Source organism: Haliotis asinina, chromosome 8 (genome assembly GCF_037392515.1).
Source record: "Haliotis asinina isolate JCU_RB_2024 chromosome 8, JCU_Hal_asi_v2, whole genome shotgun sequence".
In the NCBI taxonomy this organism is placed as follows: Eukaryota; Metazoa; Mollusca; class Gastropoda; order Lepetellida; family Haliotidae; genus Haliotis; species Haliotis asinina.
Window position 1 is genome coordinate 10,059,392 of NC_090287.1, and position 20,829 is coordinate 10,080,220.

Here is a 20,829-nt window from a genome sequence, read left to right on the forward strand (position 1 = left end):
TGATGATGATGATGATGATGATGATTTTATTACAAGGGTAGCCCTGAAGAAAAGGGGAATTTTATCTTACTTATAGTAACGTTTGGTGCTATGTGTCAATTCTGTGTGGCCCATGTCTAAATTAAACTCTGATTAAGGTTTCAAATACACCACACAAAGATGTTTCTCAGATATATAGAAATTCTGAGTGTGCGCTCGGTTAATTTTGGTCCGAATGCATATTTTGAGTGTCCGTATTTTTATTTAACGCTCTTCCGCAAAGGTAGATAACTCTGTACATTCACAGACCCCCGCCATGATTATCATGAGGCTATGAAAGCTATGAAATAGACGTGATTGAAAAGGATTTCTATTTATTCAACGAATACAACGATGTACGGTAATTGGCCACAGGCTGCTATGGGCGGTTATATTAACCCCCAAATGCAAATGCAACAACAGCAGCATATGTACCAGTGGTATTATCAACAAGGACAATGGCCCCAAGTCATGCCACAAATGCCACCTGGACCAGCGCCACCAAATCAGCCCCCACAACCCCCACCACCCGATCCTAGTCAAAAGCCACCTCTCCCTACAGAAGATGTGGACGCCAAAGGTTCTTCATCAGGAAGTGGCCTGAATCCAGCTCCGCCCGTGGAGCCTCCAGTGCCGTCAGAAGAGAAACCCCCTCTCCCTCCTGATCCTCCACCACCAGCTCCAGACAGTGATCAAAAGGGTCAAGAGAAGAAGGTTAATATGACATGACTTCATCTGAAACTTACTTTCATCCATAATGTTGGTGACTGTATTCAGGAAAGAGTTCCGCTGCTGTGTTCATTGTAGTATGTGAAAAAGTGACACTCAATTGTTTTTCAGGGGATCCTTTTGCAATCTGACTTATTGTTGTAATTATTGCTTTTCGGATGGCAATGTTTACTCTCAATATATTGAGCCTGGTTTTATTATAATAATTCAGTGAGAATGTTACGATGAGTTCTACCATGTTTGCAGGCTCTCTTTGGCTGTGGGAAGGGGTGAAACAGAATAATCTTTCCATGGTGTGGTATATATTGTGGTACAAGGCCTTTGGCTCAGTATACATGGTATATGAGAACTTATTTCCTGAAAAATAACATCTATTTAATAAAAGAAACATTTTCACAAAGTGATGATTCAATCTCTAGACATTTTAGAGAAGGTTAAAAGGTTAGTAAAACTACTGAAATGACAGTGTGAGGGGGCAAGAATACTGAATACTTTGGTTTTCATAATGGTATACTTAGTCAAAGGCTAAATGCTGCAGTTCTGCTATGCACTGTTTCATCCTAAGCTGTGGGTCTTTCATGTCCCTTTGATCCCTTGGATAGAGATGTGGAAACTGACACATGCACACTGGAGCCCTCTTCATCATATTTACCTGGCTAATGTGGCACCTTCTATGGTTGTGTGATGTAAGGGAGATGTTTGCTATCGTTAGGATGATCAGCTGTTAATTCTGAACTGAGAATAACCTTACCATTCAAGCACAACTTTGGGATGAAAGGGATATTTGTAATGTGGGAATATACTCCATCAGTAAGTGCTGACCTAACTGACCCGATCAAAAGATCAGTGTGCACTTGATTTTCCATCTCATCTCCATTGTGAACATACAACACAAGCTGTTGAGGCATGCTGAGGTGCTTCTGCTAGAAGGTTAAAAGTTAAGTCATCATGAAGATCCCTTGGTTATCAATTATTATGGCAACAGTCCTTCGGCACTCTGGAACTCTTAATTTCATAACTTCTAATTGTTATGATAAGTTGGGGGTGCGGTAGGCAAGCAGGCTAAAGCGTCAGGCTAGTGATCCAGTGAGATTGAGGTGTCAGGATTGAGCCAACCTATGAGTAGATGTAAAAACCATGGAGTCAGCTTTGTGTGCAGACTCTGTTGTCAAAACCCCTAGTGTGCAGCACACAACCCTGTGCACTAGAACCCATGGATCGAGGGAAATATATGCCAGCACCTTGAGCAAGCACTAGTTGCCTGGATATGTGCACTAAATAAATATCTTTTAACATAACGCAACAGAAGCTTTGAACTGATTGCATTTACTCATGTATAATAGTGTTAAAAAACTTTCAGGATTTGAAGCCAAAAGATGATGCAGAATCCAATAAAATGGCAGAGTTGGCAAAGCAAGCGCTGCAGTGGCAGCAGCAGAAACAACAACAGACTCAGTGGAATCAGTGGATGGGACAGCCTCCGACTGGGTACCAGCCAGGTTATCAAGGAGGGTACCAAGGGGGGTACCAGGGTGGTTATCAGGGTGGTTATCATGGAGGATATCAGTCATACACAGGCCAGTCTGGACAAGCTCCGGTTCCGAAACAGCCAGCACCTCCACAGCAGACACAGCCGTTGCCACCACAGGCACCAGGTAAGAAACATATCAGGATTTATGGTATGTTCAAGAAGCTATGACAGATTAGCCAGGTGTTTTTTCTTTTGAGTGGTAGTGCTGGTCTGCATAGCATTATGACCATGTCATTCTGTTTATAATTGATGTGGGGTGGTGGGGTAGCTTAAGGGTTAAAGGTCACATGCAACGTAAAACAAAACTTAGCAGATTCTGATACCTTTCAGTATTCAACCTATAAAGGTAAAAAAATAACAAAATGAAAAAAAGCCAGCAAAATCAGAGTTCAGATGTTTCACTAATTTTCCCCCAGCGCTGGGGGAAAAAGTGGTTTTCAACAGTTTTCCTGCTCATTGCTCATAATGCATGCACATTACATAGGTTCGTGGAGCTTGAAACAGTATGGCTGTAAGGAGTAGAAGGTCGTGAGCAGTAGTCTAATCTTGGTTGTGTACACAAACAAGTAAATAATGTGCTTGTTACATTAAAAAAACCATGGTGGTTGTGATAAGCAGACTCTGTCACAAAGAAACTCAATGTCTGGTTTATTGAAACCTGATTTGTTTGATTGGCATTAACACACATTGCATCATATGTAATAAAGAAGTTGTTATCCTTAAAGAATCTTACTCTCTTATTATTGAAACCTACTTGTATGTCCTGGCATATGTGTGCCTGCCCTTTTGCCGGTGACAATATGTATTGCACAACTTCAAATTCATTGACCACATGCGCCCCCCACCCCCTCACCCATTAAACCAGTGGCCAATGAAAAGGCTTCGTTTCACATAAGTGCACACCCATTGGCTCTGACTCAGTGACTGGGTTCAGTATCGCGACTGCTTCGTTTCAAGGGAGGTAAACCCAAGTACAAAATAGTGTACTTTTGATTTTGATTATACGCTTATAATTTTTGTTTATTTGTTTTTTCTTTATCAGCAAATAAGCAATGCATGTGATATGTCAAGAATAAGTGACAACTTTGTTTTAATTATGTTTGATTTTTTGGTTGCATGTGACCTTTAAGGGCGTTCACTCATAATGCCGAAGAGTTCAGTTCCCCATATTGCTACAGTGCATGATGCCTGCTTCTGATGTTCCCACCCTGGTCATGATATTGCAGCACAGTTGTTGAAAGCAATTGTAAAAAAAATCGGGGCTACACCTCCGGTGAACGAGCATCCCCTGGAAGTTCTTTATCGAGAACTTATGATTATTTCACATCCCTGACAATTGAAGAAATTCTGTATAGAATGTAACAGTTACTTACAAACATATATATTACGTTTTGAGCAACAGTTCCTCACTCATCTGAATCCATTTTGTTTTTAAGTTCTGACACTGCTGTATACTTTTATGTTTACATATACAAGTGCCATACACCTATTATCCAAGCAATTAGTCGGTTGCATCAGAAACACCAGTCATCGTAGCTTGAAATAGAATATTTCCCCCTTGAAATATGTCCATCAGTCAGTATTGTGAGTCATGTTATATATGTGAATTTATTGGTTCATTTCTTACAAAAGTTTAACCCCACTTAAAGCTCTTAATATAAATAGCCATTTACAGAGATTTCTGTCACGAACAACATATAATTCTCACTGCCCAAGCGGATGTGTATGATAGAAATATATTTCATATGTTTCTTGTTTTGGTAACATTAAGTTAACAAAATATTTCTCATGACAGACAATTTACTATCTGACTTACTAAAGAAAATTTTAGGTTATATCTGTTAGGGATTAACACAGAAAATGTGTTTATTATCAAATATATGTTTTAGCTGCTATAAAATTGAATTTAACCCCACAATTATTATATAAAGATATGTTTATGCATTTATATAAATTATTACAAATTTAACAGTACAATGTACAATGACTGAATAAAGTCATGCATATGTAATGTAATATAAAAGTACACATGCACCAGCATACAAAGAATCAGATATTTGTGTTAGAATTTGAAAAATCAAATTAATGCAACAAAACGTAAGAGCGAACTCTAAAAATAAGATATGAGCTTTTTCATGACTATTATAATAATCTGATCATTGTGAAGACAAGATGTATCTAGACACTGCAGGAAAATGTGAACCATTTGATGCTGACAACACTTACCAGTACCATTTGTTTTATTACAAATTGAAATTTATTGTCAATATGAATAGATGTATTGTTTATTTGTGTAATGAAAGTAGAATTTGGAAAGTGCCCTTGAATATGTACTTAACCTTATGGTAGTTTTACTTCTTCTGTGTCTGAAATAGTATATTTAATAAGTTAATGTTTTAATATTATTTCCTTTCTTAAAACTTAAGAAAAACAAAACATGTTAGTTTATACCTTTAATTGATGGTAATTAAAATGCAGTCATTGTAGAAATTTGCAATATCTTTATGTATTATTTGCCTATACAGTGAATTTATATTTCATGCATCACAAACCGTTACAGACATAAGAAAGTAGATTTTAGTTATGCCCATGTTTATGGCATTTTAAAGTTAGCTACATGTAGGCGATGATTCACATAATTTGTCTGCTACTGTTATTTTATAATTATTTGACCATTGTTTCTCACTTTCCTCTGTACCTGCTAAATATCTGTGTTGTCCAAAATCTTAGTCCCATCATGAACGACCCGATGAAATTTACATGAAAAGACTTTCAGTGTTTCACATTTCGTGCACCGCATGAGCGCCAACTGTTGTAAATTCTATGAATGCAGCTATATCGACCATAATACTAAAATGATTTGAGTACATATACACTGAAAATACACTGCAATTTTTAGATGTGTGATACTGAGACATCTAGTGCCAGACTTAAAAAAACGATTGCAAAACGTCAACAAAACGACAAACAATCAGCTGATTCCACCTTGTCTCGCTTCGAACTGCCATTTCGCGATTCATACTTGCAAAGTAAGCAGTCATACCTATCCAAGGTGTGTCATAGTATCATAGAATAAATATTTTAGGACATAACACTTGACATATCATCGTAAAAGTGAAAAGATATTCTGTCCATTCACTGGCATGAACGTTACCGTTGAAAGTGAAGGCTGTACTGGTGTAATGGTAACACGTATGGCTAGCATCGTGGATACGACATGTGCTGTCAGTTTATGGTTGGACCGTCCAGATCAGTGCACCTAGCAGATTAGTGAAGGGAAGATAAATTCAAAAAGATCGCCCATTACTTGATCCAGAAGAATCCTATAATGGTCCATGGTGACAGCAGGAGAGTCACTGGTTGCCGTTTTCGGGAGATTGTTCTCCTGAACAATATAATTTTAAGCTATATTGATTTGTCTCTTATATTGAAAGTTTTGTGTTCTATTTTCACACAAAAGGACTGGAAATCAGTCCTTGTGTCACGTCACCTTAACCCTAATGCAAATCCCAAATCTTACCCTAACCCTAAACCAAACCCTAACCCTAACCAAACGTAAACTTGCTTGTTTTCAAAAATGGCACAAGGTATCCGGTATTCTGTATTCTAACCAAATATTGTTATCCAAAAGGGCCATGGGCTCATCTGACAGACTGAGGCACTTATTTTTAGGAGCCAGTCCAGCAGGTGGAGTAGGCCCCCCTTCGTCTGTGGAGCTTGATGCTGTTCTGGAGGAGGAGAAGGAGTTTGATGTGCAGTACAAGCAGTGGAAGGAGCAGTATGACACATGGAAGGAGCAGAATAAAAGTGAGCAGTTTTCATCTCTGACAGCCATTCACATGCTTAATTCCCTAATGATACGTGAAATTGTTTGATCTTTGTTTTCTGGTGAGATGATGTCTTCTCCAATCAATGAAACCCTTGTCAAGGAAGTTATGATTAACAGCTTTGTATTTTTTAAATTGATCATACAACACCAATGAATAAACACTGAACTTGAACTGTGTCAAAATGAACTTCAGGTAAAAAAATACTTCCCATTGGTAGTGAAAGAAAATGGATTTGGTGATCAGTTTTGATGACCTGCATGTCATCAGTGTTCATTCTAGGCTGTGCCATTTGCGTTTAAATATTTAACATGGCATGCCGTACATGTATGGTTGTGTCATGTTGGCGAATTCATAAATTCTTTTTGCTTGGTAATTCAAGTGAAAGTCAAGCATATGTGTGCTGCATCTTCTTGACCTACCCTCGAATGAAAGGTTAAAAAAGGAATCAACTCATACCAGTAACTAGTAGGGTATGGCTGAAAAGTCACAGTGATTTGACATGACCACAATATTTTCTAAATGACCCACAAAACTGAGGGCTGATAGGCCATGAGCTTGTCTTTAGAAATGCTTGAACGAACACTGTGTCATTGGTCCTTGACTGCATGGATGTTGCTTATGATATCAAGCAGTTTATCTTCTTGAGATCCCAAGATAGTTTCATAGCTGAAGTGTTACTGAATGGAGAGTTTAAACAACAAAACAGACTCTGTAGCAAATTTGAAGAATGTGATGTGCATTTTCAGACCATCCAAACAAGGACCAGTTTCGTCAGTATGAGGAGCAGTGGCAGCAGTATGAACAGCAGATGGAAACCAGGAGGAAAGATATCCAGGATCGGAAGGCAGCCATTGAGAAACAGACTGAAGAACCTGCTCCAAAACAACCTGAAGAATCTAAGCCAAGCTTTCAGCAGTTTACAGGATCAACAAAACAGGGAACTCAAGGCAACCAACAATTCCCAAGAGACTCTAAACAAGGAACTCAGAGCAGCCAGCAATTCCCAGGAGAATCTCAACAGGGAACCCAGAGCAATCAGCAATTCCCAGGGCAGCAAGGCATCAGGGGACCTAACAATTTTCAAGGACCACCAGCAAGATTTGGCAACCCTAGATTTGGTGGATCTCAGAGTCGTTTTCCCAATCAGCAGCCAATGAATCAAAGATTTGGTGGTCCAGGAACTCGACCTCGCTTTCCAAACCAGGCTGTGAACCAAGGCTTCCAGGGAAGTTCAGGCACAAATGCTAAAAGCTTTGAGGACCAGACTGGTAAGGAGGACAACTTAAATGAAGATGATATGGAGGAAGGTTTTGGTGATGAGGATGAAGAAGAACAACAAGGAGGTGATTATGGAAGCCAGCAAGGTTATCCAGGTAACCATGGTAACCAACAGTTCCAACAGGGTATGAACAGATTTCCTGGACCAAGGGGTCCTCGTTTTCAAGGACAACCAAGATTTCCTAACCAAAATTTCAGAGGACAAAGAGCCCCAGGTCCTGGTTTTCATGGGAGGCCTCCATTACAGGGTGGTAGAGGAAGAGGTGGAATTGGTCCTAATCAAGGTCCTGGGTTCCGCTATCAAGGACCTCGAATGCAAGGACAGGGACAGTTTGTACAGCATGAAGAAGAAAATGAAGGAGGAGAAGACATAGAAGAGGAAAGTGCTGAAGATTATGTAGAAGATGATCCCTCTGTCCAGCATCAGAATTTTGGACAAATGGGTGTACGACCACAATTTGGTGGTCCCAGATTTGGTGGCCCAAGGGGTCGCTTTGAAGGACCAGGTGGACCAAGGTGGGGAGGGCCAAGAGGTCCACCTGGTCAGAGGTTCCAGAGAGGACAAGGACCGCGATTTGAACCAAGAGGTCCACATCAAAATAGGATGCGAGGACCAACACCTTTAATGGATATCACCTTTGAAGGACATGATAATCCAGAAATGGATGCAGTGGGAGAAGCAAATGAGGAGGAAGAGGAGGAGGGTTATGAACAGCAAGGAGGACTTGGTCCAGGTGCACAAAGGGGACGTGGTGGTCCCTTCCAGGGACCAAGAGGACAAAGAGGGGCTTTCATGAACAGAGGCCGAGGCATGCGTGGAGGATTTGGGCCTCCTCATGGACCAGGCTTTGGTGGACCTCCATATGGTGGGCGAGGGGATCAGATGTAAGTGAAGCTGCAGTTTTGTACAGGTCTGTTTAGGGAGATCCCCTTTAGCTCTGCATTAAAGGTCTGGTTTGCTTGGAATCAGTATAATGAGTGGGATACTTATGTTTAACAGCAGCATGGTATCTCAGTTAGCTAGTTTTATAAAACAAACAAATTTAGGTCTGGGCTAGTACAAGTAGCCACACATAAACAGGCATGCATGTCATCATATGAGCACATTATTTATAAGTAATATTCATAAGCATTAAACCCCATCAAACCCTCACCTCAGCATTAAGTTGACTTAATGAGTTATTTATTAAGTGAAGTTTATTCATGTGCATACAGATTAGTTGAATGAATTCAGAATCTGGATGTCAGTATATTGTACTTCAGCAACCCATGCTTGCCATAAAAGGTGACAATGCTTGTCGTAAAAGGCGACTAATGGGATAGAGTGGTCAGGCTTGCTGACTTGTGACTTGGTTGACACTTGTCATTGGTTCCCAATTGTGCAGATCAATGCTCATGTTGTTGATCACTGGATTGTCTGGTCCAAACTCGATTATTTACAGACCTCTGCTATATAGCTGGAATATTGCTGAGTGCGGCATAAAACTTAACTCACTCGCACTCGCACTCGTACTCATTATATTGTAATTCTTTTGACTTACTGTATTGATGATGCAATTTCAAATCTTGATAAGCTTAATAACAGTATATCCTCAGTAGTGTGAAACATTGTTCAAAGTCTTGCGTGATATTGTTTCACTATTTAACACAGGCAAGAAGAGGAGCTAGAAGATGAAACTATTCCAGAGGAGGAAATGGGTGAAGATTACCAAGAGGATTTCAACCAGGGCCAGTTTCCTGCAGGTCCAAGAGGTCGTGGTGGACCTCAGGCATGGCAAAGAGGTCGGGGTGGACCCCGTGGGGCCATGGGAGACAGGGGTGGCTTTGGAGGGCCAATGTAAGTCAAGATTTCATGGTTGAACAACCAAATAAAGGCAGGAGTTTTGAACTTCTCCATACAGAATGTAAACAATATTATATTCTTCTACCAGTAATATAAGCTTAATCTTCAGAATAATAATTTTGTTTTGATAAGGTGATATTTAAGCTTTGATATTTGTAATTGAAATTTTTACCACTCTGATTTGTATTTCCTGTAAATATATTTTCAGGAACCCACGAGGACCAGGGCCTTATGGAGGCTCAAGGATGGTACGTGAATCTAATCATGCTACAACTAGATTGTTATAGGCAGATACGCCATTCATTATGCATACTTGATTCAAGGCATGATATGTCAGCCTGTCAAAACTGAACTAATACAGTTAGGAGGGGGTGGGGGGGGATATGGTTATAAAATGTTGTTCTCAGTCATCTCAACCATTTAATCTCCCCTGCAATGTTCATTATCCAGAAGTCTTTCGGTTCACTCTAGATGGACACTCAAAACAGGAAGTACTATGTTGAAGAATGCAAATTTCAAAAAAGGGAGATGATTCACTAGTTATGCGATTTGATGTCTAATTATGTTGATAGATTATGAAGATACGAAGATACAAATGCATCATATACAAATAAGTGGGTAGTGTTCTAGATGTTAATTATATAGACGGTTGGTATCTTTTATAATTTTCCTTATCCTGACTCATGCTTATTTTGCTTGTCACCTTCTACCCAAACAGTTCTACCAAAGTTCCCTTCATTGAAGAGGACATAAAATTATTACTCACCCACGAGTAGCCTCCCTTAAGCCCATGCATTTTGGTGCGCAAACAGTCACTTGACATGCCATTAAGTTCACTCTCTCTTAATTCACCTTTGAGGACAGACGTGAGGGCACCAGGATCATGATATGGCACATATCCATTTACATTTTGTCTTATAATCACCAAATTTTAGCTGTGTCTGATTTTTCATCTGTAAAATTACGTAATATATTTGTCTCTCCACTTTTAGTCATCTGTGTAGGTTTCATAACGTTTGATGGAAAACTGTTTGCATTGCAAATATCGGATGTCTGCGGTTGAGCCGCATTTATATTCACCTTCTTGTACTGATGTTTGCTCTTTCAGCTCCCATTGTATCCTTTGGAAAAACTTAACTATGGAACTATTTAGTAATTATATATTCACTCTTCTTAGGCATACAAAGGATTATAGTAGAAGGCATAACCAAGTCATGTCAGTTAAAAATGTTAATAACAGTGCTAGTAACCATCTGTTGACTGATGCGGAAATTCATCGTTCTTGCAAATTGCCTGGCGGCTCCCAGGGACAGTCATCTAGTGCAGTGGCCTTTTTTGTCTCCATCAAGAAGAGGTCATCGTCTTACAAGTTGCAGCCATCCCAGACTAAGAAGTACCAGTCTGCGGCAGTTGGGAAAAGGAATCATCAGCTTGTCAATTTCTCAGCGTAGTTCTTTACAGAAGTTCGAGATACCCCTGCCACATGAAGCAGATGTTTTTGATGAACCCCCAATCCTCCTGCCGGTGGTTTCCGTTTTCAGTCGACCTGTTACATGCGTGACACGAACAGTTACTACTCCGGTGCAGGACTCGAGTCAACCCCTACAGCCTTGAAGACATGACGTTTGTCCTTCATCAAACGACAAGGTTCAGCGCAGAGCTTTGACCCAGGCCTGTTAATGCGGCAGTTTATGGAGAAGATGATGTCCATTATGGAGCAACATTTCACAGAAGAAAAGGCCATGAGTCTACCTACGAGGAAGAATCAACTGACGCAGTTGTAGAGACTGGTTCAAGTCGCTGTAAAGATGGGTCTTCATCGCCATCAGACTTGGAAGATCATCACAACTCTGCGCACAGGAATCATCACAGGGACTACTTATCACGTTCACGAAGGCAATGGACTCCTCTAGAGATGATTATCAGGATCGCTCATGTGCACGAAGGCCTGTTTGCGAGGAATCAAATGATGCATGTACTTATAAAATGATCAATGGCAATTCTGCTGATTGAACCTATCTATAGAGTTCTGGAGAATCTATGCACAGTTTTTGATAAAGCAACTAAATTTCGGGGTCAGCATGTACCACTTGTTCAACCCAAAGAAGTTTCCGCTGCACTGCATGGGACCATTTACCAAGGCTCCTGATGTAGATGAAGACTACAAGTTTATATCAGAGTCCCGCAGCAGGTCTTATAAGGTTGAAGATAAGAAGTGGCGCAGCTGGATACAACTACCCGATGGTCGTTTTACAGACTTGCACAATCAAGAGCCATCAACGAAGCCCAGAATTCACAATTCCGGGATGCAACCTCCAAAGAAGATGGGATGATCTTATCTGCATTACTGACCCAAAAGAAAAACCAGATATTTATCTCGGAGCACTTGGTGTCAACCTCTGCTAGACTAACCCTTTTGAGGAGACAAGGTTTACTCTCAGCATGTACTTGGTGTGAAAACTACACCAAGCCTTTTCTCTATTTGGCGGTGGTATTGGCCAAGTTGCAAGGAATGTTACTTCAGAGTCCCGAGAAGTAATGATGTTCAAATCCATTGACACATTAGTCAACGTGATACGTCAGACGTTGCAACATTACTTATCTAAATCTAAATTTTCCATGGTACAGAAGGCCAAGGATAAGAAGTTAAAACCGGAAGAGGCTCTTTTCATTGCCCTACAGGAAATAACAGGACCACCTCAGGATGGGGCTGTTCCCCTAGAGTTTCCAAGCGTTGAACTCAGATTCGGAGCGATGGGTATCTTCCAGAACTGTCGACAGTGGGTGGACATCTCCAACGGCACTGGGAAAATTGGGGAATACTACAGGACAACTATGTGTTTCAAGTTCAGCGCTGAGGTTGATAGATGTTATAAGTTAAGAGCCATCCACCGGTATGTTTGGCAGACTACGTCACAAACATGGACCTCTAAAATGCACGCCTGCATGTAAGGATACACCAAGACTCATAAAAATATCTATGATTCCTGTTCTAGGGGTGTCACTTCCAGTGGAGCATCCTACCATTTTGAATATTGAGTGACCAAACCTTTCATACAATATCTACTTCAATGAAGTCTTTCTGCCTAGATGATGGGATTCAAATACACAAAGATCCCAGTCAACTCGGACTGCAACTCGATTTCACCATTCATCTACTAACACAGTTGGGATGGTAAATCTACTCAAGTCAGAGCTAGAACCATCACAGGATCTCCAATTCCTAGGAATACGATTACGCACCGTACAGAATTGGATTTTTGTCACAGAGGATAGTTGGAACAAAAGATATGAAGCTCAAGGAATACTCTCTCTGTTGACACTTCGCAGTTTGCAATGTTTACCCATTCTACTGACCTCAGCAAAAGACATGACACACAGGGGGAGGTTACGCCTGTTGCAGTCATTTTTCAACGAACACCATATCTCCTGTAGTGGACACACAGACACAATGTCTGTTGGGAACTTACCTGACAGAGCCAGACTGCATGGTTCATCTATTCGTAGATGCATCTCTCCAAGGGGAAGTGGTCAAGACAAGTTCATGCTCTACATATCAATCTACTAGAGATCAAAGCAGTGATCAATGCTATACAACATTGGTCAAGTCATTTCAGAAACGCCAAACTCAGCGTTCACACAGAAAACGGAGGCGTTCTACAGAAGCAAACAAGGGTCAACAAGGTCATCAAGTTTGTTACAACTCATGTTTCACCTGTACAGCATCGTTGACAAACTGAACATATTTCTGAAAGTATGCCACATTCCAGGAGCAAAGAATGTCATCTCGACCACTGCAGCCATCTCAAACAAAATGGATCATGCATCCAGAGGCACATAATACAAGCATTAGGATCCCCGATAACAGTCCTTTTTGCGATACATACATTTGTGTCACCAGTACCTGATCCTCAAGCCTGGACGCTCTCAGCATAACGTGGGATGGACTAAACGCATACACATTGTCACCTCCAGTACTACTGCCTTGAAGTATTACACAAAATCAAGCAGACAAGACACCTACAACTGACTTTGATCACGCCTTACTGGCCAGCGAGGATGTGGTTTCCTGACGTCCTACAAGACCTTGAAAACCCAACCTTAAATATCTGAATCTGCGAATTCATCCACACCAAACAAGCGCATGGCAACTTATCAACATTCCAACTACACATAAGGAAAGCTTTAAAGCTTGTTTGAAGAAATGAGGATATTCTGCCAGAGTGCTGAAGGCTGTCACTTTCTCCCTATGCACATCTATTTGGACACTTTACGACAATAAGTGGAAGAGATTTTAGGCATATGCAAGGTGGAGAGGGGTAAAGCATGATCCACCACCAATTCCGTCAGATTCTGGCAGGCATAATAATCATGTTTCAGGATAAGGAAAATGATGTAATTTTCTGATTAAAGTTGACATTTTATGCTTGTCATGACTCAAGAAGTCAACCTTCCCATCCTCGTCTCTCATGACACTCTGGATTTGCCTGCAAATCTGGGTGCTGAGCAAGTATTCGGAGAGAGCATAGCAGGTCATGTGACTGATTTGCATGCCTAAATGCATGGGCTGGAGGGAGGCTAATCATGGGTGAGTAATGATTTTTATATCTGCATTAGTGAAGGGAACTTCAAAGCATTTAAGTAATTTTTTCCTTATCCTGACTCATGCTTAATTGCTTATCTCCTCTTCCTGGCGATGGTAGTGGAACACCTGAAATCCCTTGAAGTTCCCTTCTAAAAGAAGCGGATGCAAAATTCACACTCACCCATGTATTACCTCCCTTCCTATGCACATGCTCGGCCATGATACTTCACTCTCTCTCTATTGCCTGATGAGGGCAGCTGGAGGAACCCAGGGTCCCGTATACGGCGAGATGTCTTTCATTATTTTGGTTTTTCTAACTAAATTTGTGTTGTATGCGATTTTTGACTTGTATATATATGTTATTATTATACAAATTTGTGATTATTGTGCCTTTTTCTAACACGTATTTCATCAACTAAGACTTAGTCTCAGTCTCCGTTGATGATACGGAGTGAAGACATCAGTCGCATGTCGACTGCAACCTCAGGCATCGTAGACAACTCTTCAACACAGTTGTCAATGCACACACGCACTCTCTCCTATAATCACCTGACATGAGAATACAAGAATTCAGTGTGTCTGTGAGGGGTCGCTGGGAGGGCTTTCGTCATGAGTCAGGATAAGTATAAAATATCAATTTTATTCAGAAATTACATATTTTTCCTTATCCTGACTCCGGCTTAATTGCTGACAGAATCTGACAGAAACCGTGGTGGGTTAGACCATGCTGGATTCTGCTGTCTTTTCCAAATTACGTCCAATAATTTGCCCCCTAACGGGACTTTGTAACGGCGATAATTCAGTCCTATTCTTCTCATATTCATTGTAGATTTTGGGGGGGAATCACATCCAGTCAAACTTGTCTTCCATAGAAGGCTTTGTTGACTGGCACGTGATGACACCAAAAGTAGCTAGTGTCCTGCTAGTTTCTGATGCCACTAAATGTCAAGATATAGCAATCGAGACTAGTTGCGACCTTTCTTCATGTTCAAATATCTTCATAATGAATACAAGGTCCTAATCACTCATGCTAGTCTGTTCAAGACGTGCACATAGACTTTCCACCAAAATACTCCACAGAGCGTCTGGCTTCCACAAGTCACGTGATAAATCGGGTGAGTTGAGTCAACATCGTCCGGGAAGTCAGGATAAGTTTAAAATATCAATTTAATTCAGAAAATTGCATTTTCACTATGTTTGGATAGAAGAAGGAGACAAGCATAATAAGCATGAGTCGGGATAAGTATAAAATATCAATTTTAATCATGAAGTGACGTAACAGAGAAAACATACACGTTCATCAGGTGAATGAAGGAGCTATAGTTGACTCTGAAATGTTGTGTAAAGAATAAGAAGACTTACTTTATAAATGAACCTCTGTTGACATTCATAGCATTTTTTGTGCACTGGTAAGACCTAGATCCCATTTGCCACAAATGTCGTGTGATGAAGTAGCTTATGATTTTTCATACGATTTTTTTAGGCACTGTGGATGACCATAGGTTATGACATTTGTCTTCACACTGTCTTAGGGCATGGTGCGATTTGCTTGGGGACAACCCTAGGTATACCTGCACAGAGGCTGCACAGAATCATAGGGCGATTGTACGAAGATGTTTCAGAGGCTGTGCGGTGATTGTGCGCTAGCTATGCAATGGCTCTGTGGATATCAGTCGATCCTATGATCCTATAGTTTAAAAAAATCATGAGTTAACCAAACAATCACTGAGTGGTTTCTGTGTGGCGCCCCTGCAATGCCATCTACAGGCTACGAGATTATGATTTTTCATCAAATTTGTTACACTCACTGTTTGACAAAATCACTGAGCTGTCGGCAGTTTACAGACGCAGCAGACCCATCGCAAGCTGAATGTAAACCAGGCATAGACCTCACAGGTTTTTGGGCACTGCGGACACCTAGTTAATATGTTAGCTCCTTTACCCAAAGACCCTCCTTGATTTCTCACAGAGTTCATGGTACTGATATTACTTCTGAATTTTACACTTTACTTGACTTTTTTTTAGTTTTGGGACTGATTTGGGTTGGGGTTTTTTCAGCCTGGACCTCCTGGTCGTGGTGGCCCAAGAGGTCAGATGCCAGGACAAGGTGGCCCTAGAGGACAGGCACCAGGACAGGGTGGCCCAAGGGGTCAAGCACCAGGACAGGGTGGCCCAAGGGGTCAAGCACCAGGACAGGGTGGCCCAAGAGGTCAAGCACCAGGACAGGGTGGCCCAAGAGGTCAAGTACCAGGTCAACGTGGACTAATGGGTCATGCTCCAGGTCAAACTGGCCCAAGAGGCCAGGCACCAGGACAACAATTTGGTCCTAGAGGTCAAGCACCGGGTCAGATGGGTGGTCCAAGAGCCCCACCTGGAAGAGGAGGACCAAGGGGTCTAGTGCCTGGTAGGGGTGGTCCAAGGGGAACAGCACCAGGTCAGATGGGAAGTCTGAGGGGTCAGGCACCAGGCCAGCAGGGTGGACCTAGAGGATCATCTCCAGGTCTTGGTGGAGCACAAGGTTCATCTTCAGGTGTAGGTGGACCTCGAGGTCCTTCTCCAGGTGTGGGTGGACCTCGAGGACCATCACCATCAGAGCAACCAGCAGGACAACCTGACTCGACCAGTCAGGATAAGCCATTGTTTCCTTCGGCAGTAAAGATTGAGGACAAAGAAGAAAAAAAAGATGGGGCCAGTGAGCAGGCAGCAAATGATGACAGCAAACCAGGTCTTGTTTCCTATCAGGATGACGATGATGAGACGCCCTTGAAACTGGTAAACTAACATTTAAGCTCTTGTGTGTATTACAGTGCCTCACTTGTTAGACATGGTCCTCAGCAACCCATGATTGTCATAAGAGTCGATATGGGATTGGGTTGATGCCCCAAGACATGGAGTTGACGAAATTATGTAGATTTGCGTGCTGTCAATCACTCTGGATTTCTATGGTCCAAACTTGATTAAGTACAGACACTGTAATGTAGCTGGAATATTGCTGATTACAGTGTTTGACAATTAATGAACAATTACATAGCTCAGTAAATCACTGAAACACCTGTTCTTAACAAGTCCTCATTTTTCTCATCAAGGAAATAGGTCAGGAAAATCCTGATAATCCTGAAAATTGGTCAGGAAGGGGTTGGGCTAGCCTAGCAGTGAAAGCTGTGATATTGCATGCACATTGCTGAGATGTAGTGTCGAACTACACTCACTCAGCAAGGACCCCCAAAATGTTTTTTGATGAGGTCCCCTGTACCCCCACATGTACAAGTCCGAGTGAAACCAGGCTGGTTGGTTATGATAATCTTTTGCTTGAGTTTGCAAATAACAGAACCTTGTAGCCTGATATGGTGCAGTAAAATATAAGATTTAGTAAATTGTCTCTTTCAAAGACAAGTATATCTGGCCTATTTCTCATTAACCAAGTAAGTCCTTGCATCTTTCAACCTTTGGATTATCATTTTATAATTATGTAAATGATTTTCACCGGACTGAACATTGCCTCCACATGTTTTCTCTCATCTCCAGGATGGTCCAGCTGATGGTAACATCAAAGGCAATTTTGATGAGAACCTGGATGAAAACTTTGATGGGAACTTTGATGGCAAGTTTGATGGGAACTTTGAGAGCAATTTTGACGGGAACTTTGATGGAGGTGTTGACAGGAACTATGAAGACCCTTGGAATTCCTATGGTCGTGGTGGTCCAAGAGGGCGACCTCCGCATGGTGGACCATGGGGTAGAGGTCGTGGAGCAAGGGGAAGGGGGGGATTTGGTCAAGATGACCGCGGCCCTTACCCACCTGAGGACAATTTTCCAGACAGACATGAAGCTGATTATCCTCCTTATGATGTAAGTATAAGCTCAGTTCCTTGTCAAGGGGTAAGGGTGGACCTGGGTGGCTTTCATGGTTTAAGCGAGAACAGTTTGTTGGGGAGAGCTGCTTCCCAAGGGCATGTTAGAAAGTTGTATTTTCAAATTTTCAATCATCTTCATACGTTTACCATAAACAGGCATGTTGTTATCACAGGTGTGGAAATGTGGAAACATGTGGAAATGTTCAATGCTTCTGGCATTCCACGCACGTGACACTGACATGCTGCAGTCATGGGGGTATAGCTGAAATACTTTTAATCACAAGTCTGTTTCTTTGTCTGTGAGCATTCTTGTGGGTTTCCCCAAAGTGGTGAAATTCTGAAGCCGTCATCATTTTCTAAGCTCTTCAAATATAAACCCGATGTTTCATCATATAACTGGAATGCTGTTCAACATAGTGTGAGCATCTTGAAACCACTTGACTTCCTCATCAAAACCACTGGATACAGTTCATTCCCTATCACAGGAGTGTTGCACAATATTGATATCAGTTTTAACATTTCATCATTATTTTAACATGGAAACTATCAGCAGATAAGTTGTATATTTTCCAGCCCTTCGACCGCGACTATCCTCCCAGGATTCCCCCACCACATCCTCATGACCCGTATGCTTTACGAGATCCGTACTATGATCGACGGGACCCCTACTATGACCGTCCAAACGACAGGAGTTATCCTCCCCCACCTCCAGCAGCTCTTCCATACGAACGATTCGCCTACAGAGACAGGTATGTGCATTACTGGTTAGAATGGGAACCTAGATTGCTCAAACGAGGAGAGGGGAGAGAATTGATTAGACTGACGGGCATGGTGACTTGGCATGGATTGGTGTCATTGGATTAGTTAGTCCAGACATGAGTGTCTTTTGACACAACAAACAAGCAGGTATCCCCACATCAATTCAGTGCCTGTTCTCTTTGGTCCAGCTTTCATGTCATGTTATCAACCTGTTTGTGTTCTGCTGACATGGTTGATTAATATAGGTTGCATGGAGTTGTGTTATGCAGATTGTCATTTTTCATATACTGCAACCCTGACGTAAGTATGTGTTTTTAGAAATCTTCACTAACATTGCTTGTTGCAAGCCAGTACATATGAAGATATGTTATGTGTCATATCAAGAGTATTTGTATGGATATATTAGGAAAGTCTTGGATTTGCTGCTCAGGTTTGATGCTTTTATGTTTGATGATTTGATAACTGTTTCATGGAAGGTTGTATCTGGTGATGTGTCCTTATCTTGTTGTTGTATCTCTAAAACAAACTTGTGTTACCATGATAGTGGTTATGTTTCAGGTATGATGACTATTACCGTGACCCGTATCGGTCACGTTATCCTGACAGTCCGCATGACAGACTCACGTACCCACCTGACAGATACCCAGATGCACGGGACCGTTATACATATCCAGACCGTCCTGTGGTACCAGCAGAAACTATAGACTATGGCCATAAACAGGTTGGAGATTCTAAAGGTATGGTGGCTTCTTTGATAGCTATTCAGATTGCCTCACTCACTTCTTTCTTAAATAGTTGTTGATAATGTCTCACCCACTTCTTTCTTTGATAGCTATTCAGATTGCCTCACTCACTTCTTTCTTAAATAGTTATTGATATTGTCTCACTCACTTCTTTCTTTGATAGCTTTTCAGACTGACTCATCTACAGTTTTCTTTCATAGCTATTCAGATTGACTTGCCCACTTCTTTCTTTGATACGTATTCAGATAGACTCACACATTTCTTTCTTAAATAGTTATTCATATTGTGTCACCCACTTCTTTCTTCGATAGTTATCTATACTGTGTCACCATCCTTCCTTTGATAGTTATTGTCTTCCGCTGCAACACAGAATGGGGGACTATGTATTCAGCACCATCTGTACATACATCTGTCCGATTCCCAGATTCTTGTTAACGCAATATTTCATGAACTGATGTACCCAACGTCTTGGAACACATTCCAAACTCAATGCGATATCTCATGAACTGACCATATTTTCAAGGTCACCACGAATTTGGTGAGTCTACATTTCGGTGTTACTCAAACACCAGACAATTTTGGTGACCATGACCTTATTTTCAAGGTCACCACGACACTTGGAACACTTTTCAAACTTTTGGTAACCCAATTTCTGATGAACTGTTGTACCCAGCATCTTAAAATATGGTGACAGTCTACATTTGGGGGATTACCCAAACATCAGTTGATTTAGGTGACCTTGACCTTATTGTCAAGGTCACCACAACACTGGGAACACTTTTTAAACTCATGTTAACACGTATCTCTTGAGCTGTTGTACCCAACATCTTCAGTGTTGGTGACAGTGTACATTTGGTGGTTATGCAAACAGCAGTCGACTTGGGTGAGCTTCACCTTACTTTCAAGGTCACTATGACACTTTGAACTCTTTCAAACTCATGTTAACGAGATGTCTGATGAACTGCAGTACCCAGTGTCTTCAAGTTTGGTGACAGTCTACATTTGGAGGTTACTTAAACACCAGTTGATTTGGGTAAAGTTGAGCTTGTCAAGCTTGTTCTTTGATGGTATCATTTTACTTTGGGAAATACTACCCTGATCGTGCACAGTACTGGTGACAGTGGCCCAAAGGCCGAATTCCTGCAGGCATAGCTCAAGGGAAGAGGGCTTACTTTTCAATAATCCCCTTGGGTCATGTTATATCCAACTTATAAACCAACTGAAGATATACTTCAGATATAATTTCTGTACTATAAATCATGAAATTAATGCATCATGAATGTAAAGGAAGTGCAGAGGTCTTGTCTAAAATGCGTCAGGAAATTAATGTAAGTTCGGGAAGCTGTGTTGATGAGAAAATGCAACACTCTGGTTCTTTGATGTTCATTTTCTTTTTTTCTTTACCAAATACTAGTGACCTGACCTGAGCTTGTTAAGCCTTGAACGGAATGGAGCTAACGTGTTTGATCAAGTGTTTGCTTGCTACCTGTTGCCTTATGACAAGAATTATTAATGTAATCCAACTTGAAAAACTTCAGTTGAAAGGATTTGCTCAAATTAAATTGAGGTGACACATGTTAATATATAAAAACATATAACCTCGGTAATTGTGCAATGTCACAACAGTCAAACCAGACCCTGCAACAGCTGAGACACCTG

General features: G+C 41.3%; 1 protein-coding gene across 2 annotated transcripts in view; it reads left to right on the forward strand.

Moving 5' to 3' along the window:
- The first annotated feature begins 233 nt into the window (after positions 1–233).
- Positions 234–20,829, forward strand: part of LOC137293727 (YLP motif-containing protein 1-like) — a 47,501-nt gene continuing 26,905 nt past the window's right edge. For both annotated transcript variants that reach the window (XM_067824438.1, XM_067824439.1), the window contains exons 1-10: positions 234–732; positions 2,108–2,402; positions 5,951–6,085; positions 6,855–8,271; positions 9,038–9,223; positions 9,438–9,477; positions 15,873–16,586; positions 17,340–17,663; positions 18,242–18,417; positions 18,986–19,164. In XM_067824438.1, the coding sequence (XP_067680539.1) occupies positions 373–732; positions 2,108–2,402; positions 5,951–6,085; positions 6,855–8,271; positions 9,038–9,223; positions 9,438–9,477; positions 15,873–16,586; positions 17,340–17,663; positions 18,242–18,417; positions 18,986–19,164 (3,826 nt within the window). In that variant the 5' untranslated portion in view covers positions 234–372. The remainder of the gene's footprint in view (positions 733–2,107; positions 2,403–5,950; positions 6,086–6,854; positions 8,272–9,037; positions 9,224–9,437; positions 9,478–15,872; positions 16,587–17,339; positions 17,664–18,241; positions 18,418–18,985; positions 19,165–20,829) is intronic.